This window comes from Cervus elaphus, chromosome 5 (assembly GCF_910594005.1).
Source record: "Cervus elaphus chromosome 5, mCerEla1.1, whole genome shotgun sequence".
Classification (NCBI taxonomy): domain Eukaryota; kingdom Metazoa; phylum Chordata; class Mammalia; order Artiodactyla; family Cervidae; genus Cervus; species Cervus elaphus.
In genome coordinates this window covers 120519575-120540069 of record NC_057819.1, presented here as the reverse complement: position 1 = coordinate 120540069, position 20495 = coordinate 120519575, and the positions used below count along the sequence as shown (strand labels likewise).

General features: G+C 45.3%; 1 protein-coding gene across 2 annotated transcripts in view; it reads left to right on the top strand.

Annotated features, from left to right (window-relative positions):
- TEX2 (testis expressed 2) overlaps positions 1–20495 on the top strand; it is a 108221-nt gene that overhangs the window by 38244 nt on the left and 49482 nt on the right. For both annotated transcript variants that reach the window (XM_043905045.1, XM_043905044.1), the window contains exon 2: positions 4490–6152. In XM_043905045.1, the coding sequence (XP_043760980.1) occupies positions 4515–6152 (1638 nt within the window). In that variant the 5' untranslated portion in view covers positions 4490–4514. The remainder of the gene's footprint in view (positions 1–4489; positions 6153–20495) is intronic.

Below are 20495 nucleotides of genomic sequence, written 5' to 3'. Positions count from 1 at the left end.
TTCATTGTTACTTGTTTTCAGCAGAATGGTGGAACTGACAAATAGAACCTGTTTTCCCAGACACCAGACGTCTGACTTCAGTTTATCAACCTCACCTAGCTATTGCACCCCCATCCATTCTGGGGCTGGATGGGGTTCATATTTAGCATACTTTGCTCATTGCCAAATCAGACTTTTGTTTAAACATACCTCTGGCAGGAAATCATCCTAATTGACAGTGGAAGCTTTAGGCCCTCCCCTCACAAGACTCAAAATCATTGTTAAAACCCAAGGTCTTGTGCTGGTGGTTGGAAAAAGGAGACCTGTTGGGAGAGAAATGACCTTTATTGACATTTCAGTTCCTGAGAGCTTGAGAAAAGGTTGTCCTCATTTATTTAGTTTGAGTCCGGTTATAATTGAGTTGAGATAGTAGAGGGCAGGAGGCTACGTTTTTATGATGCTAGATTATAAGATGGATAACGAGTTCTTATTTCCCAATGCTGCTGGTCACATGCTAGATGTTGAGAACCAAGCTCTCAGCTCCTGAGAGAGCAGTTCATGCCGGTGCACGGAGGGCCGTACCAAGGCCAGGACAAGCAGGAATAACAAGCATGCGTGACACGCTTGAGGAGGCAGATCGCTGTGGTGGCGAATCAGAACATGAGTGCCAAGAGCCCACGTCTGACAGGCCCCCCGCCCCTCCTCATTCAGGGCTGTGTCCCTGGAGCAGTCACGTAAAGTTCCTGGATAGCAGTCAGGTGCTTTTCCCTTGACCTTGGCCGTAGGAAGGTCAGTCTTACTGGCCCCAGCCGCCAGCCCATGAAGGATGGAGAGGGGGTGCTTGGAGGACTCCCTAGGAGGAAGAGGGAGCAGCCTCATGATGATCAGGTTTGTCTAGAACCCAATCCATGGACTCTGGTTCCAGGACATACAGTTATCCAGCAGTTTGGGTCCTTGAAGCAATCTTTGTTTATCTGACCTAGCCCCCTCATTTGCAGATGAGCAAAAACGGCTGTAAGATTTTCTTATTTTGAAAAAGTAGTAGTGCTGCTTTAGCCTCGTGTGGCTTGTTTTAGTAAAACCTAATTTGGGAGAGTTTATTCCAAACCTCTGAAGCCAGTGCTTGAGCCCTAGAGAAGGACGTCAGCAGTGGTGAGCCAGTCGGCACCTAGCCCTTCAGGAGGCCCAGCTCAGGCCCAGCTGGCTGACACGGGCCACTCAAGATGACTGTTCTCTTGCTCTCCGTACATCCCACGCTCTTCCAGTGCCTGCTTCACTTATACCTATTCACAGGACTGACCCACCTGCATATTTGCCCCAGGCCCCAGCTAGTGACTGTTCTTATCAAAAGGGGCAGTAAGGGGCATGCCCCGCTGCTAGTTTCCCTGGTTACCAGTGAGCAAACCTGATGTCAATTCCCCCTATAACTAGCAGTCTCCCCTTCCCTTTGGCAGCAAAGACTGCTGCCATGTCTTGCTCACCACGGACTGCACATGGTGGATATTGCTCCAGAACTTTGCTTCAGACATGTAAATTCCCGCATCCATTAAACCATTGATTGTCTCCGTCACTGAGTCTGGGCTGTTTCTTCTTCGGTCTTGAAGCTGGGTGAATACAGCATTGTAGGCCTGCAGGGTGCAGCCCAACAAGATCTTAAGACAGTCTAGTCAGAGATCAGCTGAGGCTCCTGTAAAGTCAGGAGGCCTGACTGTGTGTTGGAGGCTTGGGCAGATGGGCCCCTAATGGCCCTGTCTGGTTGCTGAGACCACAAGCTTCTGGAAGCACTATTGTTGGCCTTCTGGACTGGGCCTGACTTTGGCAGATTCCCAAACCATCCCACCTCAACTCCAGAAGAGCCTCTCCACTCTTGCTCCCCAGATGACTGACTTACCCTGTTCAGCCCCCAGTCATGCTCTCTGTATTTGCACCTGTGCCCACTGTCACTTTCACTACCAGCCTCAGAGTGGCAGAGCCTTTCAGATCATCCTTTATGTTATTAAAGCAATTGAAATAGCTCATTTTTCAGCCTACTGAGAATCATCAAAAGCCAAACTTTCTTTAAAATTACCTCTATAATTTTATTTTAAAATTACCCTTGTAAAAGTGAAAGTTGCTTGGTCGTGTCTGACTCTTTGCCACCCCATGGACTATACAGTTCATGGAATTCTCCAGGCCAGAATACTGGAATGGGTAGTCTTTCCCTTCTCCAGGGGATCTTCCCAACCCAGGGACTGAACCCAGGTCTCCTGCATTGTGGGCAGATTCTTTACCAGCTGAGCCACAAAGGAAGCCCAAGGATACTGGAGTGGGTAGCCTATCCTTTCTCCAGGGGATCTTCCCGACCCAGGAATTGGACTGGGGTCTCCTGCATTGCAGGTGGATTCTTAACCAACTGAGCTATCAGGGAAGCCCCTATAAAAGTAGGTGACCATTAAAATGAAAAATGGGTTTTGTACTTGGTATTTTTCTTCTTCCTAAGCCAACAAACATGTTGGCTTTGAGATAACAGGGAAGGATTGTCCTGGACCCGTGGCTGTGTCTTTCTAGCTTACTGCCAGCTCCTGGATTTGAGTGTTTTGTCTGATCAATAGAAATCATTCTTTTTTCTTGGCTCCAATGGGGACAGGAGAGCCTGAGGATCATGAAGGAGCTTGGGCAAAACTCAATTGAAAAGTTTTTATGAAAGTAATTTCTCTCAAGTGTTGATACTGTAGAAATCGGTAGTTTGAGATGTATTTTTGTTGTGACTGGGCTCTTGAACTGTAGTTCTTGTCATCACTGGATTATTTCTTGTTTCTAGGAAATAGTTTTTCCTGCCCTCCCTCTCCTCCTCACCTTGATTTTTCTCCCCCATCACCTCCAAACAAACACAGGTTTACTTTTTCTCTTGTTTTGGTAGTCTCAGTTGCTAGCATTTTGAACCTGAATATTTGGTAGAAGACTTAAATATAGGAGTTCTTCAAATTAAAGGATCAGGCAGCATAATGTTGAGTCTATGGCAGATTACCAGGGTAAGTATCAGATTGGGTTGTGTATTATCACCTCTAAACATAAACATAAGAGTTTGAGATTTAGAAAGTCTCAAAGTCATTGGTCCCTCATTTGACAGATGAAGATTCCGAGACCCAGAGAGGTCTTGGCTTGTTCAAGGTCCCACCGAGTCAGCTGAAGAAGGAGCAGGTGTCAGAAGCCTTGTTTCCTGGCCCCAAGGCCGCCCTTTCCTCTCTTCCATGATGCCTCGCTCGTGCTGGCCCTCACCCCCAACACCCACCCTCCACCCTGGACGTGGAGAATAGACCCGTGTGTCAGGACACACCATGCCCATGCTCATCTTCATGCATTCGTCCCTTCTTTCTAATCAGGCCTATCCTGCCACAGCCTGCCATCAGTTTAAAGGAGCAGGCAGGTGTCCTACGTCCCACGCTGCTCTCACCCTCCTCAGAAGGCCTGCAGGTCACTCCTCAAGTACGTTTTAGCTACTCTGATAGTCATGCTTTCCAGATGGTGGTGTTCATTTCCCTCTGGTAGGACCTGTCATGATGCCTGGGTCCCTGTAAATGGGCCTTAAGTGAATGGGGCGTGGGGGACGGTGTAATGCACTGGGTGTCTCAGGCAGGCTTGGCTTCGTTTGCCTTGCTGCCCAGCTTTTCAGGTGTCTCTTGTCTCGACAGCGACTAAGTGACGCCGCCTCCGTGCCTCTCACCCCAGCCTCTTAGCAGGGTTCTCAGTTGGTGGTGGGTTGCAGCATTGAGACTTTCATTTTCCTGCCCTTGGATTCTTGGATTCAGCTGAAAATATAACTTTGCTTTATCTTGAAGTCTTAGAAATGGCCATGTCTTCATGGCTGCCTAAATATTCTGGCCTCAGGGTACCTACCATTTGGGAAGTAAGCCAGCCGGTCACAGCAATTAGTTTGCAGATGTCGCTTGCCACCCTTGGTTACTCTGCTACTTATTTGCAGTGGCAGGCTACATGAGCATTGGTGGGAGACACAAGCCAAATAATTGTTAGGATTGCTGTGAAAATTGCAGTGAAAGCCATAACCCTCCAGGATTCACTTTTTATAGCCGGAAAGCCACTGGTGAAATTTTTGTTCCAAGATCCTCAAAATCACCAGGATGCTGCATTTTATCCTGTGGGAGTTCTGAACTAATGCTGGTAACAACTGTTGTGCAGGTCTTTCAAGCTTTCCAGTATAGAATTACTGATAGAAATGGACCAGTTAACAGGGAGGAAACAATTACTTAGATGTTGTGAAGGAACAGGTTGTATGGCATTTATAGCACGGGTGGGTAGTTTGCTCATAAAAGAGAATGCCTCACTGGAATGAATTTATTTGATGAAAATTAAACCATTAAACCTGCTCAAGTGAGAAAGGGTGGCCATCTGCCAGGTAAAAGCATAATCACCATTTAGAAGTGAGCTTCAGCCGCGCTCTGGTCCACACACGACAGCGTCTCCCGTGGAGAAACCGCTTTCTGACCTCCGGTTTTTCTCGCTGTTTTCACAGAGCCTGAGCCCTTGTGAAGCCGGCGATGACAAGTCTGAATGGTCGCCATGCCGAGAAAACCCTTGACATGCCAAAACCATCAGCCCCCAGAGTGCACGTGCAGAGGTCCGTGTCCCGAGACACTATCGCCATCCACTTCTCGGTGTCCGGGGAGGAGGAGGAGGAAGAGGAGGAGGAGTTCCGGGAGCGCCTGGAGGAGGGGCTGGACGACCAGGGCGTTGTAACGGGGCTTGAAGCCAAGGAGGACCTCTACCTTGAACCCGGGGGTGGCCATGACCCCGCCGGCCCCGGCGCCCAGCTCATCCTGGCGGATGGCCTGCCCGTGTCCCCCGCCGTCTTGCCCGTCTCCGAGAGCACCGTAAAGCGGCTGGAGCCCCCCGCTCCGGCCGCACAAGTATTCGGTGCAGTGCCATTGGCTCTGTCCCCGGGGTCGTCCTCGTCGGGGCTCTTAGCTAGCTCTCCCAGCGTGTCCTCCCTGTCCGAGCAGAAAACCAGCTCTTCCTCCCCGCTGTCCTCGCCTTCCCGGTCGCCCATCCTCTCATCCAGCGCCTCGTCCTCCACCCTTTCCAGCGCCAAACCCTTCCTGAGCCTCGTGAAGTCCCTGTCGACCGAGGTGGAGCCAAAAGAATCCCCCCACCCCCCAAGGCACAGGCACTTGATGAAGACGTTAGTCAAGTCTCTGTCCACCGACACCTCCCGGCAGGAGTCCGACGCCGTGTCCTACAGGCCCCCCGACTCCAAGCTGAATTTACACCTGTTCAAGCAGTTCACGCAGCCGCGGAACACAGGTGGGGATTCCAGAACTGCACCCTCTTCCCCTCTGACGTCGCCTTCCGACACGCGCTCCTTTTTTAAAGTGCCCGAAATGGAGGCCAAGATCGAAGACACTAAGCGACGCCTTTCGGAAGTCATCTATGACCCTTTTCAGCTTTTCAGTAAAATTATAGGGGAAGAAAGTGGCAGCCACAGGCCCAAAGCCTTATCTTCAAGTGCTTCCGAGCTCTCCAATCTGTCCAGCCTGAACGGCCACTTGGAAAGCAATAACAACTACAGCATCAAGGAGGAGGAGTGTGACTCCGAGGGGGAGGGCGTGGGGAGCGACCCCGGCGGCCCCAGGAGCGACCACGCACAGTCCTCCGAGGAGCCCGCGAGAGAGGCGGAACCGAGGAGCTCCCAGGGGAGCGGGCTGAAGGAGGGAGGCCCGAAGACCGGCTCCCTGGTTCTTGAGAAATGCTCTCTGTCTGCCTTAGCGAGCAAAGAAGATGAAGAGTTTTGCGAACTGTACACCGAGGACTTTGACCTGGAACCGGAGGGGGAGAGTAAAGCTGAGAAGCTCCCAGAAGGCCCTCTCAAGCCGGAGGGGCTGGCGGACGATGGCCCAGCTCTGGACAGTGACCACGAGGTGGACTCGGCCGCTCAGCGTCTGGAAATACCCGTCAAGACGCTAGGCTTCTTTGTCCTGTGCGTCTATGCGTACCTCATCCTCCCCCTCCCCCATTACGTGAGCGGACTCTTCCTGGGCGTTGGCCTTGGATTCATGACTGCAGTCTGCCTGATTTGGTTTTTTACACCACCAAGTGCTCATAAACATCACAGATTACATAAACATCTACAACACTGGAGCCCAAGGTCTCTGGATATCAAAGAACCTGAGATCCTGAAGGTAAGCCTCTCCGCAGCTGCTTGCTGGCAACCAGCCTCATTGTAGATCAGACTGTATCTTTTTAGTTCACTGTCTCCACAGGTGTTTGCTCAAGCAGTGTTTCTAAGACTTTGGTATCTCCAGGCATCCAAAAGACTTGTTTGGTAGACCTCATTCTAGCTCACGTTTTGCCAGTTCATCAGGTAGCTTCGTAAGGATCTCTGTGGCTCTGGAGCATTTCCAGTAGCATTTCCTTTTAGTTTCCTTTTCAGTCTCTCTCTGAATTTGCCAGGCATTTGCTGCCTACTGGGGATTCATGGTAGCTGAGTCTGTTAGGATTAAATATTCTTGAGGGTAGCGCTTCCTTGGTGGTCCAGCGGTTAAGACTCTATGCTCCCAATGCAGGGTGCTTGGGTTTGATTCCTGGTTGGGGAATTAGATCTTGTGTATTACAGCAAAGACTTGGCACAGCCAGCTAAATAATTAAAAAAAATTTTTTTTGAGACCCTAGAGCAGGGTTAAAGACTTCTGGAATGCAAGAGAAGGGGCGGAGGAAGAGAAGACCGATTTTAATGTCAGGGGTGGGCTGCTGCACACTGCTCTGTGCACAGTAGGGCCTGGGCTTGAGAAGGAGGCATTACCTTTCTGTGCCCATCAGATTTTAGAATTTGGACCTCCCGAGGGGTGCCTGAGGCAATTCATTGGAAAGAAAATATTTGAACTTCCATTTGTATTTATTTCCACGTATTTTAAAAGTTTCTGGTGCTTCTGTGTGTTTCATAATATACACAATTGAAAGCATAGCTGTAGCTTATATAGGTCATAAGTTAAGCACATTTTTTTGGTATATATATTTTTTAATTTTAGTAAAATGCACCTAACAAAATCTACCATCTTAACCATTTTTAAGTGTACAGGTCAGCAGTATTATGTTTAATATTCATTCACATTATTATACAACCGTCACCACCGTGCATCTCCGTATCCTTTTCACCTTTTAAAATGGAAACTCTAAACCCATTAAACAATAACCTCCTATTTTCCTGGCTATTGCCTAGCTCCTGGTAACCACCGTTCTACTTCCTTGGTTGTTGTTGTATTTTTAATAGTCTAAATATGTCATATTAGTAGAATCACACAGTATTTGTCTTTTTGTGACTGGCTTGTTTCACTTAGAATAATGTCCACAAGGTTCTTCCATTGTAGCATATTGCAAAATTTTATTCTTTTTTAAGGCTGCTATTGTATGTATACGCTAACTACATTTTGCTTACTTCTTCATCTGTTGATGGACACTTCGGTTGTTTCTATGTTTTTGCTTTTGTGAGCAATGCTGCTATGAACGTGCGTGTACAAAGAGATGTTTGAGACCATACTTTCAATTCCTTGGTTTATGTACCCAGAAGTGAAATTGCTGGATCGTATGGTAATTCTAGTTTTAATCTTTTGAGGAGCTGCCATGCTATTTTCTACAGTGGCTGTACCATTTTACGTTCTCACCAGTAGTGCACAAGGGTTCCAGTTTTTCCACATCCTTGCTGGCACTTGTTATTTTCTGATTTTTTGATAATTCAAAGCTTGTTTGGTTTCTCTATTAACAGGTTTTTCCTCCTCTTTGTTTAAATGAGTGCTCCAGAAAAGGGCATCATGATCTCTATTTACTGCAAAACAAAAACCCCACAAAACCAGGGGAAGAACTCTTAGAGTGCAAAATATTGTTTGTTCTGCTTTATTTTTTAATTTAATAACCTTTTTCCCTTATTTTAAAAAAAAAATGCATGATCAATGTTTAAAGAAACACAGAAAACCCAAAGGAAAAAATTATTCTTTATCACACTAGTGGGAGGGAATTATAGTTAATACAGTATATAATATATACATATATATATTTGGTATATATCCTTGTTTTTTCCTACATTTCTGCAAATATGAGTAAATATATCACACATGAACTCTTTTTGTTTTGATTCAATGGGATCATATACAGACATCTTAGAGATGATATGGGTTCAGTGCTAGACTACCACAATAAAACAAAATACTGCAATAAAGGAGTCAGACGAATTTTCGGTTTCCCAGTGCATGTAAAAGTTCCGTTTACACTCTACTGTCCTCTGTAAAGTGTACAATAGCATTCTGTCTAAAAAACCAATGTATGCACCTTCATTTAAAAATACTTCAGGAGACTTCCTGGGGTCCAGTGGCAAAGACTCCACGTTCCCAGTGCAGGGGGCCCAGGTTTGATCCCCGGTCAGGGAACTAGATGCTTCATGCTGCAAGTAAGAGTTGGCATGCCACAACAAAAAAGATAAGTGGTGCTGGAACTAAAGATCCCCCATGGTGCCATGAAGATTGACGATCCTGTGTGACTAAGACCCTGCGCAGCCGAATAAATAAAAATACTTCATTGCTCCCCAACTTTGTAAATCTACTGTACTTCCATAAAATATATTTTTTTAAATAGTTATTACTGAAAAAATGTCAGCCATCAGCTGACAGTGCAGGGCTGCCACAAATCATCAATTTGTGAAACATACAACATCCGTGGAGCTCAGTAAAGCAAAGCACAGTAAAATGAGGTATGCCTGTGTTCTGCAGTTCAACCTTTTTTTCCCCCCTTTCACATGGCAATATGTTAGGAGAGTATTTCTTTTTTGAGAGAAGCTGGTGCTCAGTCTTGAGGCTGTGACACACTCAAGTGTAGCACTCATATCAGAAGTGGAGCAAAGTGATCATTATGCTCGGTTGCTAAGCTTTTCCGATCAGGGTGGTGCCGCGTCTGCCTGAATTGCATGCCCTGTAAGTTAGTGCTAACTTTAGCAAAGAAAAATGGTGCTTACATTGCTTCCACTGCCTAATGACTGACTGCAGTATTCTGTTTAAACTGATTTGAGCTCTTAATTGTCTTGGCAAGATTTTAATTTTAATCCGTCGATCTTTAGTGCTGAGACTACAGTTTACTAAGTTTTCTACTAATTAGTCAAGAATTTACTAACCGCGCAGAGGATGCCAGTTACGGCACGGTGTGGTTGCTTTGATCTGATAATAAACAGTAAAGCCAGCACTACAAAGCTGAGCACCGACAGTGGGCTCGCTGAATGTTGGGTGTTGTATCTCACTTAATCCTCACCACAGCCCTCTGCAGTTAGGTAATGTGCTCATGAGGATGTGGATATGGAGAGGGTAAGTTACTCGCCCAAGATCACACAGGGGAGCCAAGCAGGACTGACTTTTTTTCTTTTTTTTTAAGGAAGGTGTTTTACCCTTGGTCCCTGTGATAAATATATTTGGATTTTCCTTCAAGAGAACAAATACTTCAGTGCTGTCATGGACTGACACCTGTAATTCAAGAAAATTGTACATTGTAGCCTGAGGTCTTTTGTTTAGTGCGCAGGGCTGTTTTTAGGCACCTGGCTAAATGCATTCTCTATTTTAAAAGGGGCCACTACCAAGAATTAGAAGGGTAGGATGTGTGTTGCAAGTTGAAGATTTCAAATGCAACTGTGCTTTGGGCTTGATTAGTTTTACTGAGTAGGAAATCACACTCTGGGGAAGCGTTTTAAAAAGATGACGCTTTAGAGACATCCCTGGTGGTCCAGTGGTTAAGAATCCACCTTGCAAGGCAGAGGACAAGGGTTCAATCCTTGGTCTGAGAACTAAGGTCCCACATGTCAAGGGGCAACTAAGCCCACATGCTACAATGAAAGATCCCGCATGAAGGAATGTCCTGTGTGTCACAGCTAAGACCTGACTCAGCCAAATAGGAAAAAAAAAAAGACACTTTAAAACATTTAGCAGTGTTGACATTACATTTAGGACACAATGTTGTGATAAGAAAAGGATAGTATAATAGAGCCTAATTTTGAGCATCTATCTTCTATTCCATTTTCTCATTGGGCATTGTGCTTTCTATATGAGATAGGATAAATTTGCTCTTGTAACAAATTAGAAGTCTGTTCCTTGCCTTCTTAACAGTCCAGAATGGGTGTTCCTTGTGGTAGGTGGATGGGGGCCCATGTTGGTTAGGAGCCCAAGTTCCTTCCATCTTGTGGATCGGCAAACTTTTTCTAAAAGAGCTAGGTAGTAGATACTCACCCCAACCCCAGGTGGTGCAGTGGTCAAGAATCCACCTGCCAATCAAGTAGACGTAAGAGATTCGGGTTCAATTCCTAGGTCGGGAAGATGCCCTGGAGGAGGAAATGGCAACCCACGCCAGTATTCTTGCCTGGAAAATCCCATGGACAGAGGAGCCTGGCAGGCTGTAGTCCATGGGGTCACAAAGAGTCTGAGCACACACACACACAGAGTAAATATTTTAGACTTAAGGCTCTGTTTCTGTTGCAATCCACTCAGCTCCTTGTTGTAGCAGAAAAAGAGCTGTAAGCCATATGTGAATGAATGAGTGTGGCTGTGTTCCAATAAAACTTCATAGAAAGGCCCTGGGCCAAGGTTGCTGACCCCCACCCTAACTTATTAGAATTCCTTGCATCCAGCTGGCAGAAGGGGAAAGAGAAAGCAAAGAGAACATGTACCTCCTTAAATGCCTGGACCCAGAAGTGACACACATCACTTCCATTCACATTCCACTGGGGTGAGTAGTCCCACAGACCCTCCGTAATGCCAGAGGCCCTGGGAAATCTAGGACTCAATGGGGCAGCTTCTTCTCTGCAGTGGCTCTACACTATGGAAAGGGTGAAAGTGTTAGTCGCTGAGTTGTATCCAACTCATTGTGACCCCGTGGACTATATGGACTGTAGCCCACTGAACTTCTCTGTTCATGGAATTCTCCAGGCAAGAATACTGGAGTTGGTTGCCATTTCCTTCTTCAGGGGTCAGCCCAGGAATGGAACCTGTGTCTCTTGCAGTGCAGGCAGATTCTTTACATTCTGAGCCACCGGGAAGCCCCTTCCCACTATGGAAAGAGATGCCTGAGTTTTGAAGGCACGGCTAGCCTTCTCTACCTCACTTTCATAGAACTTATCAGAGCCATAGTTATCTGTTTACTGTCTGTCTTCCCCAGGACACCATAAACTTCATGAATGCACAGGCCATGGCCATCTTGTTCATCATTGTGTCCTCAGCCCCTGACGTGTACTAGGCACGTGTTAAGTAATTGTTGGATGGATGGATGGATGAATGAATGAGGTTTTAATCTGAAAATTTAGGCAGTAAGTTAATATTGACCCTGTCATCTCCCTAGGAAGTTGCTTTTTTCAAAAAAATCCCTGACAGTTGCCTTTTTGGGGAAAAATGTTTAGTCAAGATTTGAGGGGGCTGATTCATGTTGATATATGGCAGAAACCAGCACAATATTGTAAAGCAATTATCCTCCAATTAAAAATAAATTAATAAGATTTGAGGGACTTACCTGATGGTCCAGTGGCTAAGACGCCATGCTCTCAGTGCAGGGGACCCAGATTCGATCCCTGGTCAGGGAGCTAGATCCTACCTTCCCACGTGTGGCAACTAAGGCCCGGCACAGCCAAATAAATATTTTTTTTAAAGAGATTTGATAAGAGTGATCTTTCAAGGAGATAAAAAATAATTATAATAAAAAGTACAACTTATGGAGAGTTTTTTCTTTTTCCACAGGAGTGGAAAAGCCAGGATGGTCCATCTTTGACAGGGTTGGAAACTTGATGTTTGCTGCTTAGAAATCGCCTGGCAGCAAGTCTGCTCTCCTCTTACCAGGGCTCATACGTCGAGTGCAACGGGAGTGAGGGATGAGGAGTGCATGCCAAGTAGAGCGTTGGAGAGACGGGGGCGGTGGCGTGTTCTCGGTTTCCACTCCGCCTCCAGATTTATGGCTTTTAAAGTGGTGCAGAAGATGGGCCTTGGTTTCTTTGTAAAGCAGTTCTGTGAACCTGTTTCTAGTGGGAGTTGAAAGAGTCACTTTTTGAAAAATGGCTTGATTTCGGGGATTCATCAGCGGGTTTATTTCCTGTGCATCTGATGCTATTTAGTTAGTTTTTATAAAGGACATGATGCAATTCTTGAGGGCAGGTATGGAACATTTTTTAAGCATTCAGTAAGACAGGAGGCTATAAAACATCATTCTGTGATAGAATGTGCTAGTACAGAGGCCCAGCCCCTTGATCTGCAGACTGCCTGCCCTTTATCTGGAAGCCCCCAAACCTGTCAGGCAGGAAGCTCGGTGCTCGGGACTGTTTTAGGAGCCAGTGTGGTTTTAAACCTCTGAACCATAGAAGTTCTCATTGATGGGCCCAGGAAGTCCTTGCAGCCTTGACTGAGAGCCTGGTTTCTTTATTGGCTTCATAAGCAATTCAAGGAACACTGCAGTTTTTCTTTGAGGTGCCTTCACATGACCAGGAAAGGGAGAAGAAAAATAAAGCTTTTCTGTACTTTATCCAGGTGGTTTTATTATTCCAGCCACACTGCAGACATTTGTATTTAAAAATGACACTGCAGCAGTGATGAGTGTGTGGGATGGTGAGCCAAAAGGACTGCTTTGCAGCCAAGCCGTAGCTGTTCTCAGAGACTGGTGTGGGGTTGGTTAGACCTCATGATAATCTGCCGCCACCCACCCCAAGCCCCACCAGTCAGCAGCTTTGCTGTCTAGAACAGAAGCTGTGGCAAAAGAGCTGTCACAACATCCACAGGATAACTCTCAGAACCTTCTCCAAAGCCTGCTTTTTCTTAATGATGGGAATTCATAGCTGATACAAAGCAGAAAATAGGAGGAAAAAGTTGCTACCTGCATTCATAATAAAGTGACATGTGGGGGACTTCCCTGTTGGTCCAGTGGCTAGGAGTCTATGCTCCCAATGCAAGGGGCTTGGGTTCAATTCCTGGTCAAGTAACTAGGTCCCACATACTGCAACTAAGAGTTCACATGCTGCAGCTAAAAGATCTTGCATGCCGCAAGTAAAGATGCCACCTGCAACTAAGACCCGGCACAGCCAAATAAAGTGACATGTGAACACACGAAAGCCAAATGTTAGGAGAAGCTAATGGGACTTACAAACATGGAGGTCTGGGTAAATTAGCTCCAGGTGGGGCCTTGTGCATGCCACTGAGTCCAAGGGCATGACTGTGGGCAACGCCGCTAAGCAGTAACCTTCCGGGAGTTTTACTTTGTGTGACTAGCTAGATACCCTGAACTAGGGGCTCTGGGAAAGAACGGGAGAATGAGGCATCTCATATTCGTACTAGGGATGTTTGCCTTGCTGAGTGTTCTTAAGCACGTTGGATGCTCTTTCTTCTCCAAGACTGTATTTGTCTCATGACCGGGAGTGGAGTCAGACTCCATAGTCTCAGGTTCCCCATCTGCATACTCAAGCAACTGTGGATCAAAACTATCTGGATACAATTCTAGAAAGTTTCAAAAAGCAAAGCTTGAATTTGCTGCATGCGGACAATCCGCATGCTGGCAACTATTTACACTGTATTTCCAACTATTGACATAGAGTTAACACTATTTTATGTAAGATGATCCAGTGACTAAGACTCCATGCTGCCAAGGCATGGGGCCTGGGTTTGATCCCTGATCAGGGATCTAGATCCCACATACTGCAACTAAAAAAAAAAAAAAAAATCCTGCATGCCACAACTAAGACCCAGCTCAGCCAAATTAATTAAGTTTTTAACAAGTTTATGAGGCAGATGTGCACAGGTTACATGCAAATGCCACACCATTTTATATAAGGGGACTTGAGCATCTATGGATTTCATTGTCTGCAGGGGTCTTAGAACCACGCCCCCCTCGGATGCTTAGGCACAATTATATTCGGTGACATTCTTGCACACAGAGTTTCCACATGTCCATAATGAGATGCTTCCTACAGATTTTCAAAGGTTCTGAGTGTATGACTCATGTAATTGTAAATTATATTCATGAGTAAAGTTTACTTCAGACTTACAAACCGCCTGCAGAACCCAGCAGTAGGGTGTTGGTTTCCATAGTGATAACCTGTTTTAGAAAGATATGGCCTATAGGTTGACTAATACTACTTTTACACCATTGCCAAACTCACCCATTAATTTTGGAGAACCTTTTTTCCTTGGGTCATGTCACATTTAGATGTTTAATAAGAAGTATGTTGTTGTTCAGTCGCTAAGTTGTGTCTGACTCTTTGCAACCCTACGGACTGCAGCACGCCAGGCGTCCCTGTCCTCCACTGTCTCCCAGAGTCTGCTCCAACACATGTCCGTTGAGTCAGTGATGCCATCCAACCATCTCATCCTCTGTTGCCCCCTTCTCCTTTTGCCTTCAATCTTTCCCAGCATCAGGGTCTTTTCCAATGAGTTGGCTCTTCTCATCAGGTGGCCAAAGTATTGGAGCTTCAGCTTCGGCATCAGTCCTTCCAATGAATATTTAAGGTTGATTTCTTTTAGGATTGACTGGTTTGATCTCCTTGCAGTCCAGGGGACTCTCTGCAGTCTTCTCCAACACCACAGTTCAAAAGCATCAATTCTAATAAGAGGGATAAGTTTTTATAATTGTGTTCCCTAAATACAGGCTGTGATTTTGACATATAAAAGAATACTTTCGTATGGAGAACATTATCAATTTTGAGAAGAAATTCTAAGTTGTAATTTTAATCTCAATTTCATGGAATTCTTTCTTTTAAGAAATTAGAGTGACCAAACCTTCCGGCAAAAACAGCTTCATTACATTCAGCCAAAAGAGATTTGTTGCATACAGCCGGAAAAGGTTGCTCTTGGTTGGTCTCTCAGAATTCTCAGTACAATGAATACAAGAAATTGAAAAAAAAATTTTTTTTCCCACATTGTACCTAACTGAAAATACCCTGCCCCTGAAATAGGTCACTTAAATAATTTTTCTGTCTGGCTTTTATAATCACGGCTATTTCCCAGTGCCCCTTGTTGCTAGGAGAGTTTGTCAGGTGAGGTGTCTCAGTGCAGATTGTCTCACTTACCCCATGTTTTGAGTTGGTTGGAGAAGCAACTGTGTGGAAAATGCCTCTTGATTGCATAGGAACAGTGGCAAGGATGTCAGGCTACCCTGGAATGATTTGTTTTTTCATCTTTTACTTCTTAATGTTTTATTGTAGGAAATTTTAAGTATACTCAAAAGTAGAGAGAAAAGTATAATGGATCCCGCTATATCCAACATTGAGCTTCAATAATTATCAACATTCTGCCAGTTTTCCTTTTCACCTATTAACTTATGGCATGGCTAAACCATAATTCTGGTCCACCTACATGTAACTACAGTTTGTAGCATTACTTCCTTGGGAAAATGCATCCTGAATTCCTGCTCAGTACTGGAGGACCATCCTTTTTGGTTTTCTTCCAGGTGTCATCTATGGAGTGAGGAGAGAGGCGTGGGCATTATGAGTCTGCAGTTTCTTAAATCATGTTTTTTTTTTTTTTAGAAGAGTAAGATATTAACCAGGAAAAATATCAATGCTAGATACCTTTTGACGTCCAAATTTTATGTGTCATGTAAAGTAAGATACAAAACCCATCGAAGATTGTTCTTACTGTGCAATAATTAGCCTTTAAGAATGAACTTTTTGCCATCCCCCCAAAGACAAGAGATTATAGGCAAGATAGCCCCAGCATATGAGCATGTTGGCTTCTTGGTGCCCCAGTGGCTCTTGTGAACTGTTTCATTCTGTTTCTCTATTCAGTAGTCTCCAAAATAGGTTGCTGAAGACACAATCCAAGAAGAAAATATTACAGTTTCTATTTGCATATGTATTTTTATTCTTTATCTGTAAGAAAGCAAATAAGCTTTGCTAATATTTAATGTGCAGGTGACCATTTGTTGACCTTTGGTCAATATCCTTGGAAATTATCAAGAAGACTGTTTGAAATATGGATTTACATCCATTATCATTAACAGTGAGCCTCACCCTAAAGTATATATATTGAACCTTGATGTGTCAGCTAAAGATAGTACAAAGCTGTTAGAAAGGAATAACTAAGTTAGTGAAAAGGCTAATTATTAAATATTTCTTTTTTTGCTCTTTATTACTGTTTTAAATTTTTATAAAAGCTGTATTTTATAAAAGCTGTATTAGAACATGTATGTATTGATAGTTTACAAGTAAATGTATATATTGTGAGTATTCTCAACAAAATTTAACTGATAGGATATATGAGCTAAAGCTGATTTACTAATTTATTTGCTTGCTAATCTGTATATAATTTCAACACTTGTTAATATGATTTAATGTTTATTGTGTATTGACATAAATCAGACCTTGATTATTTCATTGGTTCATCAGTGTTATTTTTTTAATGTACATGGTTGTTATCTCCTACCTGTATCACTGTCTGCCAATGCAGATACCTGAATTTGCAAGCTGCCCCCAAAGACAGGAAAAACTAGGAGGACAGCCGTTCTCCCAGGCTGAGACTGTGGCTTTAACCCTGACTCCAGTGTGTCTGGTGACACTGCCGTGAAGGTGACCTTGAAGCCAGCAGTCAGAGGATGCAGATAGTATTGATGCTGGTGCTTTCCTCCCTTAATGGACTATTTTTTTTTAAGATAGTGTCTTCAAGCAGCATTTATTTTGAATGTTTTTTTTTTTCGCTTGAGCCTGTCATTCATAGTTGTGAGTTCTGTGTCCGTAGTAGGTCTATCTGTCTTTTGTGGGTAAAATCAAATTAGCATCTAAAGTTTAGCAGACTGTTCCTGCCATATTCTCTAAGTCCATGATCTATGATATTACGTTCTAACTGATGACTCTGGTTCTAAACCATTAATACATCAAAAAGGGTTGGAGCCTGGCAAAGTGAAAATCCTGCTTATGTTTTAGTCTGGGGGACAAAAGAAAAATAACCACATTTTTGTGTGCTTCAGAGATGATTTTCAGCGGCAGGGACCTCAGGTCCTGGCTCTGTTCTTATGTTTAGGGTTTGCTCCTTCTCTGAAAGACAAGACGAAGGAATGATGCAGGGGCAGGCAGCCTTGTGGCTAGCACAGCTGTGTGACAGCAGGAAGTCGGCCCAGGCACTCCACACGCTGGAGACAGAAATCCCCATTGCTTCTTCAGGCCAAAGGGCTGGCGCATTTCTCTGGTCAGCTCAACATCAAGCTGACGAAGAGAGCACTGGCCTTGACCTCCTGATTGGCACTGTAACTGAAAGTGAGCCCAATAGTAGTTCTTCCAGAGTTTATTATTTTGCAGAAGGTTAATTGTAGCTTTTAATCTTCTCAAGTATTAAATGAGCCCCTTTATAGATTGTGGTTTGTACTTTCAGTCAGTCACGGCTTCTAAATCCAGCAGAGAATTGAAGAGAAACTCCTGACCTTTTACAGCTGGTATCATAGGACCAGTCTGTGGGCCAGACAGCTGCAGCCCAGTTGACTGCGGTCATTGTCCCCCCCAGCGGCTGGCCCTGTGTCTCCACGTTGACAGTTCCAGTGTCAGGAAAGAAACAAGGCTTGTCTAAGACTCTCTAGTGTGGGTTGGGAGTGTCTCTGAGTTCTTTGCATGCATGCATGCTAAGTTGCTTCAGTCATGTCCAACTCTGTGCAACCCCATAGACGGCAGCCCACCAGGCTCCGCTGTCCACAGGATTCTCTAGGCAAGAATACTGGAGTGGGTTGCCATTTCCTTCTCCACTGAGTTCTTTAGTTGAGCTGTTGAAATGAAATGAGTTACTAACTGTATCTCTTTCCCTTTATACCCACCCCCGTGTCCCATAACAAGACAGAGTTGGAGAAAGATCTTACTTGGTAAGCAATTCAGGGTTCAGAGCTTTAGAACAGCTGAGCAGTGGACAGTCGGTCACTATATGGGGAACACGATGAAGGCCCTGGAATTGCTGCGCTGCTCACAAGATTGGACATTTGGCTGCTTCGGTCTGGAAATTCTATGTATAGCTCCATCCAGGGAGTAGGTGAGGCCCCAGGAAAAAGTTAGCTGATTGCTGGTATCAGAAGGCAGTCATGGGACTTCTTTGGTGGTGCAGCGGTTAAGACTCCATACTTCCATTACTGGGGTTGCAGGTTCGATTCCTGGTTGGGGAACTAAGATCCCACATGCCACACGGCGAGGCCAAAACAATAAAAATGAAAAAAAGAAAAAATATTTTATTTTGGGACTTCTCTGGTGGTCCAGTGGTTAAGACTCTGAGCTTCCTCTATAAAGGGGTGTAGGTTTAATCCCTGGTCAGAGAACTAAGATCCTACATGCCCCACGAGGCAGCCACACACAAAAAAGAAGCAGTCAGAGTTTGTACTGGGCAATTGCTTTCTGCATGGGTAACCTGGATTCAGGTTAGTAGGAGTGCATTCAGGGGCGGAACAGAGAACTCGGAGAGCCGTGGTGCCTGGCCACCTGTTGACCTGAGCCTCCCAATGGCCAGTCTGCATCCTGGATGCCTGACAGTGGGGGTCAAGTGGCAGCTCTTGTGATTCTCTCGGGGTTTCCTATCAAAGCTTGTGATGTTCCAGAGAGCCTTACGTGGGAGTGGGGACACCTGGGCTCCAGTCACAACACTGCTTTCTCTTATAAGTGTTAGAAAGTGTTAGTTGCTCAGTCATGTCCTACTCTTTGCAACCCCGTGGACTGTAGCCCTCCAGGCTTCTCTGTCCATGGAATTCTCCAGGCAAGAATAGTGGAATGGGTTGCCGTTCCCTTCTCCAGGGGATCTTCCCGACCGAGGGATCAAACCCGGGTCTCCTGCATTGCAGGCAGAATCTTTACCATCTGAGCCAACAGGGAAGTGGCTAATTCCATTTCCAGTCTGGAAAGCATTAACAGTTTTCACTCTTCTGTGTCTTTCTGAGTCGCTGCTTCTCTTATTCTCTGCTCTGTGGTGCAGTTACGGTTTGATTTTCCTCTTTGGGAACAGTGACCAAGTCTACTTCAAACTGAACCCTGCGGCCCCTGCACCTAGTAGGATCTCAGCTCATTCCTTTGCTTCTCTCCCCCTGAGCAGCCGCAGCTGTGCCTGCAGGCCGTGACGGGCACACCAATCCGTGCTGCTTACTTGTGCTTTACAAATTGTATTCAGTACTCACAGCCGCCCTCTGAATTAGGCTGCATTTATGTATTCAGTCGACAAACATTTGTTAACAGCTATGGTTGTCCTGTGGAGTCTTTAGTTAAGTAAACCAGGCAGGTAGTGAGTGAAGGATAAAGGTAACCAAGAACAGAGTTTAGGGAATCCGGGAAGCTTCCTGGGAAAAGCGATATCTTCGCCGTGACCCAGGGGTTGGGCAGATGTTAGCCAGGCTGAAGGTGGGGCGGTGCAGTGGAGATGGGGTAGGAGCCCAGACCTCAAAGGCAGACAGACTTGGTTTAAGTCCCAGATTTGCCGCTTCACAGACCAATTAAAAAAAAAACAAACAGAAAAACCCACTGTCTAAGCAAATCACTTAACCTGCCTCACCGCTTTCCTTACCTGCAAATTCTTAGGGAATTGGCAGAAGGAGATAATTCATGGGAAGGCCAGGATCATAATGTGAACTGAAATGCCAGCTTTTATAATGAATACCAATATTAGCAGTTTAAACGTCGTATGCATATGATTTGTTCCTTTTCTGCACGCAGACTGTACCTCAGTAAAGTACTGTTGGGGCTTGCTTGGTGATCCATTGGCTCAGACTCCAAGCTCCTAATGCAGGGGGCCTGAGTTCAATTCCTGGTCGGGGAACTAGATCCCACATGCCCCAACTCTAGATCTCGAATGCCACAACTAAGACCTAGCACAGCTAAATAAATAAATATTTTTAAAGTAGGTATATATTTTTAAAAAAATTATGTACTGTTAGTGTGGAGAAAGTCATTCCAGCATGAGCCTAGTGGGAGGTGGGGACAAGGGAGGCATGAAGCCGGGAAGACATGCCAGACCCTTTTACAGGTGAGAAGCCAAGGGTCTGAGGCTAAGCATCCTCCAGCCAGGCGGTCAGTGGTCACGCCAGGATCAGAACCTAACTGTGCCACGCTGTTAGTGATTCTGCTGATGGATGTGGGGTGGTTTCCATGCCTGTGTTTGGACCAGCAGCCTTTCATGTCATCAGGTAAAATCAAGGACCCAGACTCACTGAAGCTAACGTTTGTTAGATTGTTCGCAGCAGACATGCAGTTCAAATCCTGATTTGTGGGTTGTATTTATTCGGTTTTGGCAGCTGTGGACCTTAACCTCCGATATATTTTTAACACAAAGAAGAGAGCGGTAGTGCCGGAAGGAGGAAATACGAAGATAAAAGAGAAGGAGAAACCACAGGTGCCTTTGTACTTGGAGCACAGCCTTGGGTGATTGTGAAAGGATGGGGGTTGGGAGAAGGAGGGTCAAGCCCACCCCAGTCCTAACTAGAAGAGGGAGTTGGCAGCCCCTCCGCTTTGGGAAAGCGTCTCCTGGACTCTCTCCCTGGGCCTCCCGCTGCTTCTCCCTGCCATCCCTTTAGTGGGGCGGGCA